The sequence below is a fragment of the Engraulis encrasicolus genome, chromosome 10, assembly GCF_034702125.1.
Source record: "Engraulis encrasicolus isolate BLACKSEA-1 chromosome 10, IST_EnEncr_1.0, whole genome shotgun sequence".
Taxonomy (NCBI): domain Eukaryota; kingdom Metazoa; phylum Chordata; class Actinopteri; order Clupeiformes; family Engraulidae; genus Engraulis; species Engraulis encrasicolus.
In genome coordinates, this window is record NC_085866.1 from 13,118,314 (window position 1) to 13,140,092 (window position 21,779).

Consider the following 21,779-nt stretch of genomic DNA (forward strand, 5'->3'; position numbering starts at 1 on the left):
GGAACTACTCTGAGAACTACAAAGTGAAAAAGGAAAACCAGGAGACCTTGTTATCAGCTATTTATGTGATGCACACAGTGTGCCTTCTTCTCAGGTTCCCATAGTGATCAAGCACAACTGGACAGCAGCAGTTGCTACGCTAAATAAATATCACTGCAAATATTCCTAGATTTAAAAATCGTGCCATCATGCCACAAGAATATAATTAACTCCACTAAGCCAACAGTAGTAGAGCTTTCCATTTCAATGTGCTTTCTTGTGAGTATTCAGCATTTCTGCTCTCTCTCTCTCTCTCTCTCTCTCTCTCTCTCTCTCTCTCTCTCTCTCTCTCTCCACTGTACAAAACTCCAACCAAAGTAATCCGTCATTTCCAAATGAAACAAGATAATGTGCCATTTATGGAATGGCTGGATTTTAACAATCTGGACTGCTGTTTCTAATACTACCCAAAAGTGTTTGAGATCAAAGACATGGAAACTGAACTTCACTGTATTCCATATTTAGAAATAGAATTTACGGTAATATGCTGCTGACACATGGAGCAATATCCTCAAATGGACAAATACCAGATACAGCACCCTCTGGCTTACTTTATGCTCCTTTCATGTCAATGAACTCACTTACTTTAAGAAGCAAGTATTCTGTATCCAAAGACCTATTGCACAACCAGCACAGACTATTTCTGCTTACATTGCCTCTGCACCCAATCAAAAGTTCTGCTTTTCCCTCTTTTGAAGGACAAAATGACAACAATGCAGTGCCGGTGGATCTTATCCACACAGCATGAAGGCACTGTGGCAGCACAGATGGTTCTCAGAAATATATCTCCTTTGGGAGCTCTAAGGTTGTGGATGCCAAGACTTAGTAGCAGTAGATGATGTGCATGATGATGTGCTCTGGGTTTGATTCTTACAGGTTCTCTAGTGAACTGCAGACACTGTTCTATTCCATCAAGGCAAACATGGCATAGTTATAGTTTGTGTTACTGCATAGAAATTAAAAATCATATAAAAATGGCTTGTCAGGGTTGGAGAGAGTAGGGTTTTCTCCATCCATACATATCGATGGCAATTATGCAGTATACAATATCTGCCAATTCAGCCACTACATGGGACACAGATCGAACACTTGTATAGAATTTCTTAAAAGATGTTTTTCTTAATTAGGCCTACCTCAGATGCCCTCTCTAGAGAGCACGTGACTATTGAGAGTCTCTACGTGGCACTTCACAGTTTCTACTGTGTACGATTAGAACTGCAATGCGTATGCCTACAAGTGTTCTGGTAAACTGTTGAAGTGGATTAATTTCATCTGGGCAGATGACAGGTCAGTGTTCATTGCTATGCAGATAAGAAAGCTAAGGCATGCTGATCATGTTCACAAGCGCAGCACATTCATGCTCTGCATAGCAACAAGGAGCTGCGTCTAATCTCCAAGCATCCAGTCTCCCAGTCTCCAGTCATCTATTATACACATTTGGGGATTTGGAGCATTAAACAATATTTTGATTGGATAATGGGCAAATGAATAAGGCCATCACACCTGCTTATCAACATTCCCATTCACATGCATGGCTGTACTCTTGTGTGTGCAGCGCTGGTTACAAAATGTTCATTTGACTTTAATGACGGCCAAATGGGAATACATTCTGCTGTTTACCTCTGGATAAACAAACCAATAAAATGAAATAATATATGCCTAGCTTGTTATTGAAAATTAGCATCTCTCCCTCTCAGCCATGTACAAAATCCGTTATTTGTTGTGGACACCCATTACCTGAACTATTATTGCCTTCATTTCTCATACACTACAACTATTAAGACCCCATTTTGTTATGATGCAGATTTCCGCTACTGTAGGCCTACAGTCATACATTTTTAACTGTGTCTCATTACAGGCTTTGACCAAGTGCACTTTCTTTTCTGATTTGTGGCTGACGTCATTGTTGTTAAATGTGTTCGGCTCTTCAGTTAAAAAAAACCTCAACAACAACGTTTATCTTTGATGAGCCACCACTTGCCTCTTGGCTTTGTGTATAGGCACGATCTATAAATGTTTATGTTGAATAATTATTTCCATGGTGACGGTGCATTGATCGGTGCCGTTCATTTGTGGACTGTTGGCTACATCTGTGAAAAGATTGATTAGCGCTGTCATTTCTGGGTAATCTCTGTGATTAAAAGCTGGACTGCAGAGGTTAAATTAAGAGGGTGAGCAAGCTGCCGGCATTAGCAACGGCGAAAGTAATGAAAGGTTCAGCTCGCTCCTGATCATACACTTGCAGTCAGGGGATGGCCGTTTCTGAGACAAGCAACAGCTTCGCTTGGCAACAATACAGAAGATGGCATTTCACATGTCGCCATTCACTTTTACAACCACAATGCTGCTGCAATGGGATTGTTTCTGAAATTTCATTTTGAGATTGGAGAAGCAACATTGGCATTTGCCTGGGTGGCCTGAAATGAACTGTGACTAAGGAGTTTTTGAACAGAGATAGTTTCAATGTACCCCCTCATACAATATGTATCTATTATCAGCTGAAAATCAACAATCACTCAAACTTCCACAGTGCTCTGGCATATGGCATATATATTTCTGTCACAAAATCCTGGTGTGGATTCAAAAGGTTTTTCTCAGAGCAGAGATAATATTAGCTGTACATGAGCATCTTTGCCTTGACATGATATTACCGAGTAAAATATGGCAGTACAAATGCGTAGAATCATCTGAGATCCTCGCCGTGACAAGTGTCTGGGGAGATGACTCACCTCAAAATGTGCTACCGTGAAAAAGGTGCCCTATTTTTTGTGATGAAAAAAGAACCGAAGGATGAAATTCCCTTCAACAAAGTTATAACATCACTGGGACTTCGATTTAAAGATTTCACCGATTTTAAGGCTGCCCAAATCCTCCACCCCTGATAGTCCAATTCCTTGCTGCTGCATTGGCAGATCAGCATGTGAAGTAAATGGTGATTTTCTTATCATGCAGTGAGCATCACATGCTGGACATACTCTGAATATTTAATAAAAGGAAAGCAAACACATCTTCACAGTAACAACAAAACAACTACAGCAACAGTAAAACCTTGGATACCACAGACATATGATCTCATAAGGTCTCTTTCCTTCAAATGCTCAACCCCACATCTTCACGTACGTAAGTTAAATAATGCAATAGGGTGTGTGCCGTTCCTTAGAAAGCACAACATATGTTATTTTCAAATTATATTTCCAGCTCTACTAAATGGAGGGGTGTCTTTACAGGCAGCATGTCCCTTTATCAGAAGCAGGCAGAGCCAATCTAGTGTGCGTGGGTTTGATGTGGACATGATAATCAATGCAGAGACGGGAATCAAATTTGCTTTCATTTTAACTGAGGCATTGAATGTTGGAAAGGGAGCGCTAGTTTGCTCACTTTGCTGGTTGAAGGACAATGTGGTACATTAGCCACTTTAACATTATAGCTGGCCACACATTTGTGACTCTACTCATAAGTTGCTAACATAATTTGCCCAGAGCTATGCACAGAATTATAACAGTAAATGAGGTGAAGGTTATTTGAATGTGACTACAGCCTGTACCAAGCGATCTGGCACAGATCTTCTTTGGCCTTTTGGGTATCATCGTGAGGAAGAGTTCTGTTCTGTTCCAATGGAAGACTTTGCCCTATGGTCTCTCTCTCTCTCTCTCTCTCTCTCTCTCTCTCTCTCTCTCTCTCTCTCTCTCTCTCTCTCTCTCTCTCTCTCTCTCTCTTGTTGCTCTACTACACACAACTGCCAGATTGAGTCTAAATCTGCCACTTGTCTCGGTAGGGCATAGAGCCCTAGCTTGGACTTCAACATCTGTGCATGCAGCGCAACAGTGATCACAGCCAGACGTGACAAGCAAGGGAAACAAAAGCATTTCCCATAGACAGAATAATAGCATAACATTGAGTCCACAAAAGTATTAAACCCTTCAAAAATGAAAATGACAACTGGGAAAAGGGGAAGATGACACTGCTACTTTTACTGAAAAGCTGAAATTCTGCAACTGGTCTTGGACAAAGCGGAACAACACACTGGGATCTCAGTGTCTATAGGCAAAAAGTATATGAACAATATGGGAATAATATCTTTATAGCACAACACACACAATGATCAATCACAGCATCCCACAAGCAAAGTGCAGTACCTCAGAAGCACACCTCACCTTGTTGCTGTGCACAGTGCCTGACTGCAAACTAACTAGTGGTGTGGATCGGCACTGCCCTCATGATCCGATTCGATCACGATTCGGGAGGTAGCGATTCGGGAGGTAGCGATTCGATTCTATGCGATCCGATCCAATCCGATTCAATTCTACAATGCATTGCGATGCATTATATTTCTACTGAAAGCAAAGCAAATGTTTAATCAGTCATGATGAGGCAATACAAGTAGTCAGATACTGAACAACAATTTATTGGCTGTTTTCTGTATCAGTCTGTATCAGTCTTGCAATGTTTTGAAGTGCTTTTATTTAATTTAACATTGATTTGCTCCCGAAATATCCATGGAAGCAATTGAGACTTTAAAAAAAATTGCCGGATCGATTCTGGAACTTGCCGGATCGATTCTGGATCGTCCATACCCTGCATTGGATTGCATCGCCGAATCGATCATTGTTGACACCACTAAAACTAACCCGCGGCTGCGCTAACCCCCTGGCAATGTCTGGAAGTGTTGCTGTAAAAGGTACCATGACAGCAGGTGCTGCTGCATTGCATCGTCGAGCCACTCAGAGGTGGAGCAGAGGATGCCATTGACAAGCAGCAGTGTAAAATGTCAGCTTAATTAGACTTATTAGCTCTCTTACTCATTTAGCCCCAACACTTGGCACTGACACAGGAGCAAATTGACTTAAGTGCCTGACTGTTCTCTACCTCAGTCAAGAGGTTCAGAGCTCTACTGCATATCGTCTCCTGTTCTACTTGCATCTGGTTTTATCTACAGTAATAAAATAATAACATGTAATGTATGGCACCGGCGCTACAGGTAAGAGACGGATAGAAATGCAGTGTATGTGATGTACTGTATCTGGGTGAGCAATAAAAAGATAAAAGGGGACACAGAGAGAGAGAGAGAGAGAGAGAGAGATTCGGTCGGTATGTCACAAAATTAGATGCAAAATGGTGATGCTCTTCAGCCCACTACAATCCTCCTTGTAGCATGTATTGTGAAAGCAATTTGAAGTGAAGGAGAGTCAAGGAGGGAAACAAACCATGACAGATTTGCAGATCAGTGTGTGTGTGTGTGTGTGTGTGTGTGTGTGTGTGTGTGTGTGTGTGTGTGTGTGTGTGTGTGTGCGTGTTGAAGAGGTTATCATAACAATCAGTCACTAGTACATATGGAAGCTTTCTCATCCAACAAGCCTTCTATTGTGCCACCACCAGTGCCATCCAAAGTGACGGAGGAGGGAAAACTTTATAGTCGATTGATCAAAATAATTGATCGACCATTTGCATTGCATCAAACCGTACTGGAGGAGATGGTGCTTTGTGGCAAATGGCAGCTTACTAATGCTATCTGTCCACTTCAGCAGCCAGCCAAATGCATGCCCAGAGAAAAATAAATCTGTCTGGAACACTTTGAGGCTCTGTGCTCGGCACACAAATGGACAACTTACAAAAACAGCCTCAGGCAAATCGGTCTCCCACATAAGGGCAGAAAGAAACACCAAACCATCTCTTACCCTTCACAATACTGCATCTTACATGAAGACAAAAAACGTCTTCAAGGAATTTGTGATGAACAAAACTACTATTGCCTTTGGACAGCTTCTTTGATTACTGAGTAAATAACCTCAATACTTGTGCAAGTAGCCTTGCAACATCTGCTTTTCTTAACATAAACTGACATCTTAAAGGTGACATGACGGCTCTTACGATCACTGCACTTCATCTTTCGTGTAGGACACCATATTTCCATGAAATAAAATAAACGATTTGTTGCCATTTGTGTCTGAATTGCCCCAGTCCCATAAAGCCATCTAATCTCACACCCAATCAGGTAAGGTCACGTCACTCAGGAAGCATATTGATCTGGTGCCATTGACTAAGCTGCAAATGCTGCCTGCCAATGGCTGCATGGCTGCCTGTGTGAGTCCATTTTCTCTTGGCTTGAAATTAAATTGCCTTTAAGCAAAACATCATTCCAAGGTGACATCCTTTTTTTTCTTGCTAAAATGGTGTTCTTGTTCAGCTGTACCAAACAGATTGAACAACAGTTTTCACAGTTTTCTAGAGGAACTTCCATAATTCCAGTCTGATATCACGTCTTAAATAAGAGTTAAATCAGTATAGCTTGAATAAATAAGATATTCTAATCCTTCCATTCAATCATGCAGTCATTCATTTCATTCACACATTCCATGCATTCATTCCTGTGATGTTTTTTTCATTCATTCATTCATTCATTCATTCATTCATTCATTCATTCATTCATTCATTCATTCATTCATTCATTCATTCAATCCACCATTCCGTGAATTAGAACAAATCTTCACAGACGTAATAGTGGCCTGAGGCATTATCATTCATTACACCATCTGTAATCCAGAAGTCAAGAGGGACAAGTAGAAAATATATTTTTCCTAACGTTTGCAGCATATTTACTTCAGAGCACATGTGCACAGTCATGCACTGTTTATTTTATCACCTTAATAAATAAAAAACTCAAGCACAGCACCATACTGTGATGAATTTGCATGGTGTTTGTTTGGTGGTAGTTAGCTTTAAATTTCCAAATGAATGTGCAACATGACATTAATGAATGGCCTATGTATACTATACATAAGCATAATAATGCCTAAACTTGCCTGTGTCAGGTCCAGCTAGACAGCCAGACATGCTAAACCCTTTCCCCTCCAAAGGAACCGGGGGCTTACACAGTCCGCATAACCATATGAGGATCACTTAGGTAGGGTAATGGTTCCCTTCTTCGGCTTAATCCAATTACTGGGCTTTTTTCCACATCAAGGTACATGATTAAAAGACAGCATATCACTGTCTGCATTTCCCACACAGGGTCACCTGATATGTTAATCCATATCTACTGTGTAGGCCATTTATTCCATCATACATAGACATTTTTCTGCAATTGATGAAAACATTTTCAGCTTTTATATTCTAAGCACTGTGCCCTTGAATATACGTAAGGGGGATCTACGCCCAGCAGGACTGCTATCCCTAAATGAGAGTTTATATATTATTCATATCGCAGAGCATGCGAGGCCGAATAACACACAAAAGCAGCTGTTTTACTCTCGAAGGCAACAAAACCTGTTGACTACATAAAAGAAAAGACACAATGTAACCGAAAGACAACATTTCAATTCAAAACACCACAGCAAAAAAATGTAACACACAACACCAAATCCTATCATGACACTTCTTCAGTATCTTCACAACAACAATACGAAGCAGCAGCACAGGCACCAGTAAGTCACGATGCTGGCTGGCAGTTTGCCCACTCACCACTCCTGATTCGGCTCGTCGATGACCAGCACTATCTTGAACTTCTTGGGCGCCGTGACCGCGGTCTGCTCCACCAGTCCCGCCGAGGCGGCCGTCTGCTTCACCACGTTGGTGATGGAGCTGAAGAACCCGGTGCCCCCGCTGCTGGGCTGGGACGGCAGCTGAGCCTTGGCCTGAGGCTGAGCTTGGGGCTGAGGCTGCTGGGGTTGCTGGGGCTGAGCCTGCTGAGGCTGGGGCTTGCGCTCCACGGCCGGAGAGACGCTGGGCGACGGCGCGGCGCCGGGAGACAGGCCCCCGGATCCGGGCGCTGCTTGCTGGCCAGGAGGAGGAGGCTGCGGGGGGTCCGGCTTCTGGAGGTCGGACAGGTAGCCATTGGGCAGGTTGGAGATGAAGGTGCTGTCGGAGAGGCGGCGGCGCAGGTAGTTCATGGCTGCTGCTGCTGTGGCAGTGCTGTCACCAGGACGGAGGACAGCAGACGAGAAGCGAAGAGAGGGGCGAGCACGAGGAGGATGAGGGAGGAGGGAGAAGGAGAGATGGAGGATGCTAGCAGGTTGCTGCTGCGTCCAGAGCTGAAGAGGCAGGAAGGAGCCAAGGCGGTCGTGAGAGGTAGCGCTTGGAGTAGTGAAAAAAATTGGTGAGCGGAGAGGATCGCCTCCCTGCAGGCTGCAGCTGTTTCAGGGCTGTGTGCGTGAGTGTGTGTGTAGGCTACCGTATGTGTGTGTGAGTGTGTGTGTGTATGAGAGGGGAGGTGGGGGGGTTTCTATACCCAATGCAAAAAGGGTTTCCTCCCAGATCCACCGTGCTACGCGAGATGCTCGACGCTTGTGAGCTTTCCCCCTGCCTGCGTGAGTGACGCTGGTCACACCCCCAGCCAATCACCAGCCCCTGCTCGTCCGCACGCCTGAAAGAGATGCTCGTTTGCTTGCACACTCGGCTCACTCGCCCACTCCCCTTCCCTTCTTTCCTCTCCTCTCCGCTTCACTCACCAGCACACTCACGTTCACTCTGCCTTCCCCTCCCCCACTCTCTGCTGCCTCGCAAAACGTCACGTCTTCCTTGCAGAGAGGGGAGGAGGAAAACACACACACATCACACACTCACACAGAATAATACAGGGGTTGCTTCTGGGATACTGTGTGTGTGTGTATGTGTGTGGGCAAATTAAAATGGAGGTTACCTTTCTCAGCTGTCAGCTCTGTGTGTTTGTCTGGTCCACATATGGCCCTGGTGTCCGTGCTGTATGTCTTGTGAAGCGCTCTGCGAGGACCAAAAGAAAATGGCCGGGTGAGATTACTAGTTGTCTGGGTAAAAGGAGAGACAAGCACCGGCACATCTCTCCTGGGACTTGAGTGAGCAACTGTTAACCCCCTCCTTGACAGACACTGATTCATACCGCCATCCTTCCAGTAAACAGCATCCTGTGTTTGTGTTTGTATGTGTGTGCAGGGCCGCTGACAGCTTTTGCTGGGCCCAGGACAAAATCATCTGAAAGGGCCCCCTACCCGATACATACAATGTAATGGGGACCTGATTCTGGGGGGCCAATGTCCCTAAGCCCGGGACAACATACCCCTTTGTCCCGTCCCCCTGTGTCCCCCCACCCTGTCGACGGGCCTGTGTGTGTGTAACAGAATGGAAGAGATAAAGACAGGAACAGAGAGAGAGAGAGAGAGAAAGAGGGAGAGAGAGAGAGACATATCCACGGGGTGGAGGGTTTATGATCGGCTGACTGACTGCATGACTCGTTTTGCCCCTAACCCACTCATATAGAAAAAAAATATATCTTCTCAGCCTGACATTATATAACTTCAGAAATTCATATTCAACTCAGGTTGCTGCTGTTATACATGGTTATGTTGTATTAATAAATGTGCTCATTTTCACATTTCTCATGGTTTTTGCTATGTGAGAATGCGAAGGTCTATCTGTGCACTGTTGCAGTTGATCATAAAAGCTGATGAAACAGTTATTGAGGTGCCTGAAAATATATACTGTCATACTTGTGTTCCTCATGTTTTAAAAGTTTAACATCCCAAATTAGCAGGACAATAATGGCGCATTTAAGCAATGGCTTACTCACAAAAGTGATTAATTAACTTGAAAATGTACTTGAAGCCTAGGAATTCCCATGTTGCCCTGCGGTTTGAGTAAAAAGGTGCGTTTGAGACCAACATGTTGATCGATGTTGCACAGCGCTTTCCTGGAGGCTAGACATCCTGACTCGGAAATGTAAGTACCAATGTGTATCATAGTGATGATGGTTGACATCGGCTCTCTGACTTCCATGGCTGGGTCTCTGACCCAAAACTAGACAGCCGGCTCAGGGGCTTCTCAGGCTGGGTATTGTAAAAAATTTTAAAAGGCTCGATGCTTTGGGAATCCCTGACTGACATTTCTATATACGTTTTTCTACAGAGATGACAACGCACCTCCAGCGAATCCTTCCACAAGAATCCATCTTTAGACCAACTCGTACACCTGGTCCTCAAGTCATTACCAGGGCAAATTATAGCATCTTGGATCTCTTCCTCCTTTTTATCTCCGAGGCACCGAGGTATTGTCCTCAATAAAACCTATACATTTGGGAGACGGAGGCATGGGCTGGATTGGGAAGAACTGACCATGGCAGACATACCCATCACTGATTATTTATATGGGCCTTGTTCATGCACCAGCTCTTACAGGTCAAAATTCTATAACTTCCCTTGACCCATCTCAACCATGTCTGGCCATAAATTGAGACGAATTTCCACCAATCTTCACCATTCTGACCCTGCCAAGATCATGACAACCAAAAAGGGCAGCCCTTGGTAAGACCGGCTTCATAAGATAAAGCCCATATACTGCAATATCCCGCAGAATTGCATGGCCAACTTCCAGCCTGGCCAGAACATTGCCATAGACAAACGCATGGTCACCTCGCGGGCCAGAATAGGAATCTGCCAATATATGAAAGATAAGCCTGTAAAATCGGGGTATAAGCTGTTTGAGCTGGCCGACTCCCAGTCTGGCTACACCTGGGACTTCATGGTGAAAAGCCAAGACTTCATGAGGGGAAAAGCCAAGCAAGATGGAAAAAGGCCTGAGTCATGAGTCAAGTCAAGTCAAGTAGGTTTTATTGTCAATTTCTTTACATGCACTGGTCATACAAAGAATTTGAAATTACATTTCTTGCTTTCCCATTCAGACATAGACTAATCTAGGTAAGGACATAGACAGTACATACAGACATTTAAAGTGCAAGACTGGACAACAGAAGACTTGTAGAGAACATACATAGGAGGAGGTAATTGTTGTGCTTTTCCTAAAAGTCCTTTATGGCGTTCTGACATAGTAATAGTAGCATTTTGAAGAAAAATAAATATTAAAATAGGTCTGTCAAGTACACCAGCAGCAGTGTGTGTGTGTGTGTGTGTGTGTGTGTGTGTGTGTGTGTGTGTGTGTGTGTGTGTGTGTGTGTGTGTGTGTGTGTGTGTGTGTGTGTGTGTGTTTTTAGTGCAGGTAGAAGGTGCGGTGTGCGTCTGTGTGTGTGTGTGTGTGTGTGTGTGTGTGTGTGTGTGTGAGAGTTGTGTGTCAGTGTGTGTATGTTTTTGGGTTTAGTGCAGAAAGTGCAGTGTGCTTGTGTGTGTGTGTGTGTGTGTGTGTGTGTGTGTGTGTGTGTGTGTGTGTGTGTGTGTGTGTGTGTGTGTGTGTGTGTGTGTGTGCGTGTGTGTGTGCGTGCGTGTGTGTGTGTGCGCATGTTTTGAGTTAGTGCAGGTTGAAAGTTCAGTCATATATAGTAGTGAAGGTGGAATGTTCAGTCGCAGATATGGTGGTGGGGATGAGGGGGGGTGGGTTGTCAGTGACCTTGCTTGCTAGAGGCTGACAGTGGAGGGAGAGTGGGTTGAGTGTTCAGTATCTTGATTGCTTGGTGCATTGAGCTGCTTGCCAGCCTGGTGGTGCGGGAACGGAGGCGCCTGTACCTCTTTCCAGAGGGCAGGAGGCTGAACAGTTTGTGTGCAGGGTGGCTTGTGTCTTTGATGATCATCAGTGCTTTCCGGGTGAGGCGTGTGGTGTAAATGTCCTGCAGGGAGGGGAGTGGTACTCCAGTGATCTTCGTCATGATGTTGTTATGAAGCTAGTGTCCTCTCTAGTTTTGGGTAGAGGGAACAAGCTCTCAGTGGACAATTTTTATACAAGCCCAATGCTGTTCCGGCAACTGCTTGCTGAGAAGATGTGGCCTGTGGTACCATTCGCGAGCAGAGGATTGGTTTTCCCAACCACCGCCTCGGTGCCATCAGCACCCGCCACCCAAGCGGTAGCATCCGTTGGATATGGGAGGGGCGACTGGTGTTTGGACAATGGAAGGGACACCCGTACGGTTCAAATGTGTTCCATCATTCACCAAGGCCACAGCATTGGCAACACCATACAGAACAGCGGACGGTGAGGATAGATGGCTTCAGCATTGCTACCAGTCAGGTCAAGAGCAATGCAAATACTTTCTGAGTTCCCGCATTTGTTGGGAAGCAAACAATCATTAGCAAACCAAGGAAGACCATTTGGGAAATGCCGTTTGGGAAATGTTGATTGTTATGCTCTTGGTCAATTTTAGAAGTAGGGTGCGCACATCCACAAGTAATTGTCCAGGCGCCAGACAAAAGGTAGTACATGTAGGTAGGCCTGAGGAAGATCCCTCTGTTGGATCGAAACGTTGCCGTATGTTAAAATGAAATCAAGTATTTTTGGAGTTAATACACAGTGTGCAGACCACTTCATCACACTATGCTCTTGGTCAGACCAAGTCTCGAAGAGATTTGAAAGTAGATGACAATCAGGCTAGGAAAACGTGCCCGTCCCTCCAGTCGTGCAGAAATGTGACAAGAACATGGGCGGCGTGGACCTGTCAGATGCCCCGATAGGCTACTACTCAATTTTGCACAAGACGAGGAGATGGTACCGATCTTTCTTCTACCATTTCATTGACATCGCCATCGTCAACATATTAATTCCCCACAAAGAAGTGATGAAATCCAGGGGAGTAAAGCCCTTGTCTCAGAAGGCCTTCAGGGAGAACCTGGTCCTACAGCTCCGTGAAGCTGGGCAGGGTGAAATTGTCCATCCTCCACAGGCAGCACCAGCACCAGCACCAGCACCTGATGCGCTACACGTACATATGCCTTCCCACTTCGGGATAGATGGAACAGAGGGATGGCAACAGTGTGTGCAGTGAATGCAGAAGACACCACTATTCTGGTGCAATGTCTGCAATGTCCCCTTGAGTCTTGTGCCCACAAGGAACTGCTACAAGTATTGGCATATAAAAGGCCGGGTAAACACTTTCTGACACCTCAGGACTACCAAGAGGAAGAGGGGCTCTGATTCCTCAAAGGCCATCCACTTTGAGACACCTCCAGGCCGGATAAACGTTTGCTCGCAGTTTTGGTGAAACGGAACCAAGTTCCACTGTTATAAAACTCTTTGAAATTAATAATTCCTTTAACAAGTTTTCATTTTAAAATCATGTTTGAAATCTGAACATCAAGAGCACAAACTTTGATAGTGTCCATTAGAAGGCCCTATAACGTTTGATATGAAAATACTGATTGCACAAATACAGACTGGTTTGGTTTGTATCAAATAAAGGGAAAAAAGCCATTCGACATTGCATGAAATACACATAAATACAAATACGTATTTCCAAACCCGATGGAAGTATTTAGAACTACAAATGTCCAGAGTGCAGACCTCCTTCAAGGAAGCTGTTTGATAGAACATTTGACTATGTTATTACACCCTATTTTTATACCTCCTTGGCGGAGGTAACAATGTATTGAGACATTTTATAATACAAACCCTTAGGCCTATTTGTCACTGACCCAAAGACAACTTAAATACACACACTACAGTAAATGTGTCATGATGTAAACAAAGAATCGTCTATGAGAGTAAGATACTTCAAGCTCGTACTTTTACAGGATCCATGTGACGTCAGGTGAACACCCCTTTAGGAGACCTTGGGTTAGGAGACCTTTGGAGACTTTACTGAGAGTAAATGGAGTTCCCTTTCTGCTATGGCCGCAGCGCACGTTTTATGCAAACCAAACGCCACAGAAAGAGAAGAAGAAGAAGGATGGGACAACGCCCCCTTAGGAGACTGAATTTGGACACACTCCTTTGCAGGGCTGTAGTCAAGTCCACCTTTGTAGAGTCCAAGACAAGTCCAAGACCAGAATAGTCAAGTCCGCGACAAGTCAGAGTCCAAAGAGGTTTGAGTCCGAGACAAGACCGAGTCCATAAGGATTCGAGTCCAAGTCCGAGTCCAAGTCACATGTCGGTCAGTGTTAAACAATGAAAAGGATGAATATCAATAAAGCGGATGTTTGAAGGTAACCCATATGCCATGGATGTGAAGACAAACTTGTGTGTTGTTGCATTTCAAGCTCCACTCTTGAATTTATGGTTGTCAATGTTCTAAACAAAATAAAGACAGACCCGATCGAGTCCAAAAGCTTAATTTGGCAAGACCAGTGTCCGAGTCCAAGACAAGTCCGAGTCCAATTGATAGCGAGTCCAAGACAAGTCCAAGTCCATAAAAAAACGGACTTGAGTCCGGACTCGAGTACTACAGCCCTGCTCCTTTGCAATGAGTGGGCCAAGTTTGACTTATACGATTTTTGATATAAATACAGGGTTCTTTCCAATATACTAACTACCGTCCTACTAGGCCTGTGCTTGTGACCTCGCGCTTCGATGACACCCCACCTCCATGGAGAAAACAATTAAGCTTCCCTGCTGTGAGCCTTGTAGCAACCAAATGTGAGGTAGGCTACAATGATATTATAGAAGGGACAGTCATGCGACACACACAGCGCGACACATCGGGTAGCTGTGGTGCTGCAAAGCATTCCTGATGTTGGAAATGAATGCAAATGCATGCAAATACTCGGGCGGATATCCGGAGACTCACATCCGGTAGCCTACTCACATTGGGTTGCTACAAGCCTAACCAACATTTTTATGGGACTTTTCCCCTTTCAACATACCAATTGCAAATGAGAAAATTACCTTTTGCGAGATATTGAATTAAAATGCTGTCAATGGCGTCTGTCTGGTGGTGATCACATGAGGTCACAAGCACAAGGGAGGATGGGAGTTAGGATAATGCAGAGAGCCCATGGGTTATGGGGGAAATGGGAGGTAGCCTAGGTCTGATTTAAAGGAGAATTTCAACCAACAATTTCAGCATGCAGTTGTTTTGCTCACTCTACCTGAAGATGCACCTTTTTTGTTGTTGTTGTTCAACCCTTTTAGCGATCCTGGGCGACTAGCCCTAGCCTATAGGGGGTAGCTTATGGGTTTTATTGTTGCATTGTATTAATTAGACAATTAGGCCTATAGCAAAGAAAGTGGATGTAACCAAGAAGCGTCATTTTGTTTCCTTTCCGGTGTCCACTTTATGACGGGTGAACGCCCCTTTAGGAGACCTTCGGTTAGGAGACCTTCGGAGTCCTGAGGTTGAGAATCAATGAAGTCCCCTTAGCGCTGTAGATGGCGGTAGCGCACGTCTTGCGCAAACACCTTAAAAAGAGAAGAAGAAGTAGGGGACAACGCCCCCTTAGGAGACCCAACTTGAGCACACGCTTTTGCGTTGAGTGGGCGTGGTTTGCGATATCTTTGTTTGATTCAGTATTTTTGCCTATAGTCTACTTGAACGGCAACATACTCCAAATGTCACCCCAAAAGTTAGGGCTGTGTCTGCTAATACTGCATAAGCTTCAGAGGGGGCAAAAAAGTATAAGTACTTTTGTGGAGTAATTGTAACAGTAGCACATGGCATTACATAGTTGTTACACCATTTACACCATTGTACCTAATGAGATAGATAGACTCTGTTGTTACTGAAAACCTAACAACGACCCACCACAAACTGGATCCAACCAATGCAGAGTTAGTTGATCACAAGACAGTAGCTACACAGGTGGCCTATAGGCCGTAGGGTGACAGCCCTTTTCGTTCAACCTCGCTCCACAGCTTCCGAACAGCAGGTCCCTTAGATGATGAAACGACCAAAGCTATGTTCAACTTACCGTGAAATGTCCGCTTCATGTAATCGTGCACGTATACTTAAACGGTGACATTTTAGTAAGAAATCTTACCCTCTGTAGGGAATGACGATTTTTACGTCACTGGACACCATGTGACCGTTTTAAACCAATCACGTAGCCGATTTACGGCGAAAAAGTGGCAAGCCGTTTGAAAAACTGAAAATAATGACAAGCTGACCTACCTATAAGAATCTCCCAAAATACCCTTTTGAAGAGGGTATATAATAACAATTATCAAAAATAATACTCGTGCCAACATTTCTGGATTGGGACAAATTCTAAATAAATAATAAATAATGCTTTATTTACTGAACAAAGCATAATTATGCTATTGACATTTCATACTGTGGATTTGAGCAATTAATGGAAACAATTGCAATAAGTAGGCTATAGATAACCCAGACTATTGATAACCCTCTAAGTGATTGTAACTCCAAACAGTGCTTTGTTTATAGCACCAACAACTATTGTGCAAGTGGATGATAAGGTTACCTTTTCATGTTCACATATAATAACAATTATCAAAAATAATACTCATGCATATATCTCTGGATTGGGATAAGTTCTAAATAAATCATAAACAGTGCTTTATTTACAGCACAAGGCACAATTTTGCAATTGACATTTCATACTGTGGTTTTGAGCAATTAATGGAAACAATTACAATAAGTAGGCTATAGATAACCCAGGCTATTGATAACCCTCTAAGTGATTGTAACAGTGCTTTGTTTATAGCACCAACAACTATTATGCAAGTGGATGATAAGGTTACCTTTTCATATTCACATTAATACATCATGGAAATAATCTAATGATCAATGATAAGGACCATTCAGGTATTCATGTATTCANTAATAACTATACAACAAATAAAAAAATCAAAACAAGTGGCATACACATGAACCGGCATTTTCATGAACTGTGTGAAAGCATCCAGGTACACATCTTTTGCGCATGCCACAGCAAATGACTTCAGTGAGATTGAAGTTTACTGCAGTTGGGGGCCATGGGAATGACATGCCAGGACTGTGACTAAGCAGCCTCTTCAAAAGCAAAGCTGCTGTGTAAAGTGTCCGTGTCTCCTCTGCTGTGGTTGGTTGCTTTGACTTCCTCCTTTCTGTGTCGCTGTCTGTCTGGCTCATTTCGCTGGACTGAGTCGTCTCCGCACCTGATGGTAACAAGTCCAAGACTGCATTCGTCGACAAGTTCTCAGCAAAAACCAGTTCAGATGTGTTGCGTTTGGCGGGGGTGTGGAACACTAGCTGAGGAAAATCACGACTGAGCCTCTTCTTCAATATATCCTGTCTGTAAACACAAATCAACAAAAAAAGAGGCATATCAGTACAAGCATAGTGGGGCTTCATGTAGTCGCTGATATGCAATAGCCACCCTCACACATTAACTCGGAGTGAATAAATAATATTGGTGGAGTTTACTTGCTATGCAACAGATATAATACCAAGTATTCCCAAGGGAAGCACATACTGTAACGAACATCACACTATCAAGAATACTGCCATCCTCCTTATTTCAAAATATTACAAGTACAGTATGTGCCGATGACAAGCAGAGTGTTAGAGAATAATTTCAGTCAATTTCAACATGCAGTTGTAATGCTCACACTACCCTGGACGTGTCAGTACTAGAGATTTTTTTTTCTTCTTCTTCAGCCTTTTCCGAGATTCTGGTCATTGTAATGAGGGCAGCGCTTTGTTTACATTTCAAAAAACATTTTTATTTATTCCCAAAAACATCCAAAAGGTTATACAACATCAGCCGACAACTAGCAAACAGCGACACCCTTTAAATATTTGGAGTAGGCCTATGTTGTAAACAATGTAAACAAATGCTGCCCCCATTAGAATAGCTCATATCTCGGAAAGGGCTGAGCCGAAAAATGTTGGCTCATCCTCAGCACCTCTTGGTTGATCAGTAGCCTTTAGCGGATTACCCTCTCGCAGAATAACTTGTAGCTCAGATCAAATGTTGGCCCAATCCTTACAAAAATATAGAAGAAGATGTGTGTTGTGAGAGCTTTCTTTGTGAGATCCATGTTGTGAGAACAAACTGTCTCAATCATATGACACACATTGTACTGTGTTTCTATATAAAATTAAAATTGACTTACTGTTCTTTCTCTGCTCTGACAGACTCACTCAAAAACCTTGTGTACTCTCTGTAGCAACTTCTGTGGTACTGCACCTCCAGAGCCACACAGTCTCTGTCCTTGATGTGAATGAGGATGCTCTTGGCTTCCTTTACTTCAGCTGCTTCCTGCAACTTGCCTTGTACAAAAGAAAAGAAAAAAGAATGAATAAATAGACAGGCAAACAATTAGACATTTTTCCTGGTGGAGTGGTATTGTAAAAAAAAAAAAATGGCGATGGGTGTTGCACCCCCCAAAAAAGCATTCCGTAGCCTCTTACTGCAGTGCAGATGGGGTTGCCAGCGGGCTTATTCACTATTTGCGGAAAACTACATCATAACAACATTGCTATGACAGTGCAGAGTAACAGATTAAGACATACATATTAAAATTTTGGTGACAGTAAGGTTATAACATAGGTGCTGTGCTAAGGGGTTAAGCACACAGATGTACAGCACAGCCAGGACACACCTCTTGAGCCTGGTCACTGAGGCTGCCCAGGGACAGAAGCGGAAAAATCCCAAGTGTACAAGTGAGAGAGGGGGGCAGTGGGGGGTAGGGGAATGGCACGGGGGATGGGATGGCAGAAGCAGTGTCTTAACCAGACAGGCCATCAGGCTGAGGAGCCACATTTCTGAACAGATATTCAGAGTCATATCAACATCAGGCATGCTTTGACATCCATATAAACATACCCTATCCTATTTAAGACAAAGTGTGATTCATTTAAACATCTAAAACCTAAAACACTGGGGGTACTATAGGCATGGGGATGTTTTGCAGGCTATTGGAATGTAATTTCACACCCACACACATAACACATTATGCCAATTCACACGTGCATTCATATTAGAATTAGACAAAAAAAACAATGATTGTGCAGCAGTGTGGGCTAGATAGTCAGTCAACTTCTACTAACATCTGTGTGTGTGTGTGTGTGTGTGTGTGTGTGTGTGTGTGTGTGTGTGTGTGTGTGATTTGGGGGATGGGATGCATTCGCATAGACTGTGTGGTGGGGGTGAGAGTAATCTTACCTGCGGTTAAAGTCTGTGTTTTCGTTCTCTTTGACGTCTGCCACTCGCGACGATAAATTTGCTGTCTTTCTTGCAAATCATGCAGACAGCAGAATGAACGGGGCCAGAGCTCGTGATGGCCAAGCTTGATCTGGATCGCAGTTTCCTGGTCGGAGTGGTGGTCACAGCCGATAAAGCGGAGGTAGCCTGGCTAGTTCGGGGGTCTTGTTGGCCATCTCCCCTCTCTGCCTCTCGCAAGACACGCCGTGTGACTCGTTCAATTTCCCGCTTGTCAATAAACCTCAAGTAGCATGTGGGATGGAGAGCCGCATCCTCGGGAATTTCGTCAAACTCCAACTCAATACATTGCTTAAAATGTTGCTACGTCTCTGCACTCACCCTTCAATTCTAGCCGCTGCCGAAAATTTCGATATGTATTCCACCGTATATTGGTGAAATTCTGTGTTTCTTCATGCTTGACCGAAGATATATGCATGTAACACAACTTGCGTTTCGAAGATGTCTTTTTTTTTGTACATTTTCGGTCGAGATTTCGTCTTCCTCGGTACTAGATGATCGACCAGCTCCTTCGGTAGCTGCTACTTCCGTTTACTCCTCATCTCAGCTGACATAGCAGTTAGCTGATTCGTTCCTTCTGATGACGCTTCAACCGTGGCACCTCTCGAGGCGAAAAGTATTATTACGCCGGCCGAATATCTACATACGCCTCGGAGACAGTAGTTCGTCATTACACGTTGCGAATTTGAATAGCCTTGCAGTGCGGACTATTCCGAACAGAGGTTTTAAATCCTCTATATAAGTCTTTCTTTTTTATGAACTGAATGTCTGTTTGTTCGGAGGCTGTGGAGCGAAGTTCGGTTTCTGAAGCACTTTTCGAGGGTCACCTTCCGGCCTAGGCCTACTGGTTACTCAGAGAAGTTACTTGTGTTGGAAGGAAACTGTGTTTCTTTCTTTTTTTAACTTTACTTTCACTTTAGACACCTCTGATAGGCTTGCACAACAAAAATGACATGCCTCTTCAGGTAGGTGACATGTCAATGAGCAATACCTGCATGTTGAAATTGGCCAAAATTCTCCTATAGGCCTAAGCCCTGGAGAGGGGGCTAATAGCCCAAAGTTGCTGACTCTCTGTATCTTGTTCAACCGTGAACAGCATTTACGTCTAAATAAAAAGCAAGAAAGAGAGTGCATTTAAGAATGTATTTCTTACCTCACATCCTTTTCACCTTTGTTTGGCCCCTCATCTTCGGGGCCCCTCTATCTTTGTTGTTCACTCCACCCACACCTATGGAGACAATAACTTTGGCATTACCGTGTTATTTTTCTGAAACACTGTTGCCTCAATTCTGTTAAATCTATGGAGGTGTTGATATTTGAATTAACATAGGCTAGCCTTTGGCCCTACATTACCTGACAGTGTAGGCCTTCAAACTTTGCGTGTGCGCCAATAGAACAACTCCAAACCCTTTCTCTAGTCTAGTATATGTAATGGACTTGTTAGACAATGTTTCAAAAGGACCCTGCAGTTTGTCTCTAAATTGAACATTGGTTCTCGCATGGTGAGCATTTGCGCACATTTCCCAGTTGTTGTTACCTCCTATTACGTCAGAACCTGAGTCAGAAGGGCTCGCTAGCAAACGTAGCCAACTAGTGGTGGTAGCTGGTGTAGGTTAGCAGCAATCGTACATTGGCTAGCTTGGTTCTTCACAGGGCATTCAGACTGGGACTCCCAACGGAGTTCGCTCCCGGACGTGCGGTCCCCGGTGTTTCTATCACTCCCGGACTTGCGGTCCCCACCCGATTATATCTCACGTATTATCATATATATACACACTGCCACCTGATTATATCACACGTATTCACCATATTATGTATTGACACACGTATTTTTTCTTAACACCACTTATTTTTTTCTCCAGTGGTAAGAATACAGTGGTAAGAATAACACTACTGGATAAGACGAAGCGGATGACGGAGTCTTTTCTACATGCAGTTATAGAAAGAAATGACGGCGGAGTCAAATAAATGAAGCTTGTAAAAGTTAGCAATATTGTTAACGCTTGTTGTTCGCTCTCTTCTACATGCAGTTATAGAAAGTTATAGGACTTATAGAAATGAAGCTCTGCGGTAAAAGTTAGCAACGGAAACGGAAAGCGGGTACAATTATCGGAAACGGAAAGCAACCAAGCGACCAAAACAAAAGCCAATGCCATTTTCCAACCTCACGTGTAATAGTATAGTAGGTATATAAGTATAGTAGGCCTACTGCTATATATGATAATTTAACCATAAAGTATTTAACCCCCTCCAATTCCACCCTTGCCAGGAGACTAGTCTAGTCAATAGGGCCTATAGGGGGTCCACGCGTTGTGGCCACTCATTTCTTTAACCATTAAGTAAAACTTTTGAAAAATAATGCAAAGATGACAGTAATTGCAAGCATTTACGACTTAATACATTCCTCGACTTCGGGTGACTACCATACATGCTGTCATTAACATCAAAACATCCCTGCAACCTTTTAGGGCTAAGCTTATGCTTAGTCATGGTTGATGCCAAAAGCACACAATATTAGCAAACTTGACCCTCACAAAACAATTTTGTAATTTCAATCAAAAACATTTAAAAGGGCATGTCCAGGAATATTGGCACCCCTCCTTCAAGGGTTAATTGCACACTATTAGACAGCAATGGCAGCATCTGAAGGTTTTGGTTTTCATCAATGACTGTGTTCTTTCATTTTACAACCAATCCACTGTGCATTTGGTTGTGTTCTTTGGGTTTTTGTCTTTCTGGAGTGCACATGATGTTCAACTCAAACCAAGTGTTCTTGCCATGGTTACACATTTTACTGTAAATGATGATTACCTGTCATGTCATGATGCCTGTCATGATACCTGTGATACGGTCAAATCCTCCAATACCTGATGCAACAATGGGGTGACATAATATTATGGATCGGACACCATGCTTGCTTTTTGGTAGGGTGTCCTTTTCCTTAAAGACTTTCTTGCA

General features: G+C 43.6%; 1 protein-coding gene across 1 annotated transcript in view; it reads right to left on the reverse strand.

Annotated features, from left to right (window-relative positions):
• Positions 1–20,260, reverse strand: part of syn2a (synapsin IIa) — a 32,399-nt gene extending 12,139 nt beyond the window's left edge. Inside the window, exons 1-4 of the mRNA XM_063208063.1 lie at positions 20,175–20,260; positions 19,975–20,049; positions 8,675–8,754; positions 7,498–8,548 (exon numbers count right to left, since the gene is read on the reverse strand). Of these exons, the coding sequence (XP_063064133.1) occupies positions 7,498–7,925 (428 nt within the window). The 5' untranslated portion in view covers positions 7,926–8,548; positions 8,675–8,754; positions 19,975–20,049; positions 20,175–20,260. The remainder of the gene's footprint in view (positions 1–7,497; positions 8,549–8,674; positions 8,755–19,974; positions 20,050–20,174) is intronic.
• Positions 20,261–21,779: the final 1,519 nt, after the last annotated feature.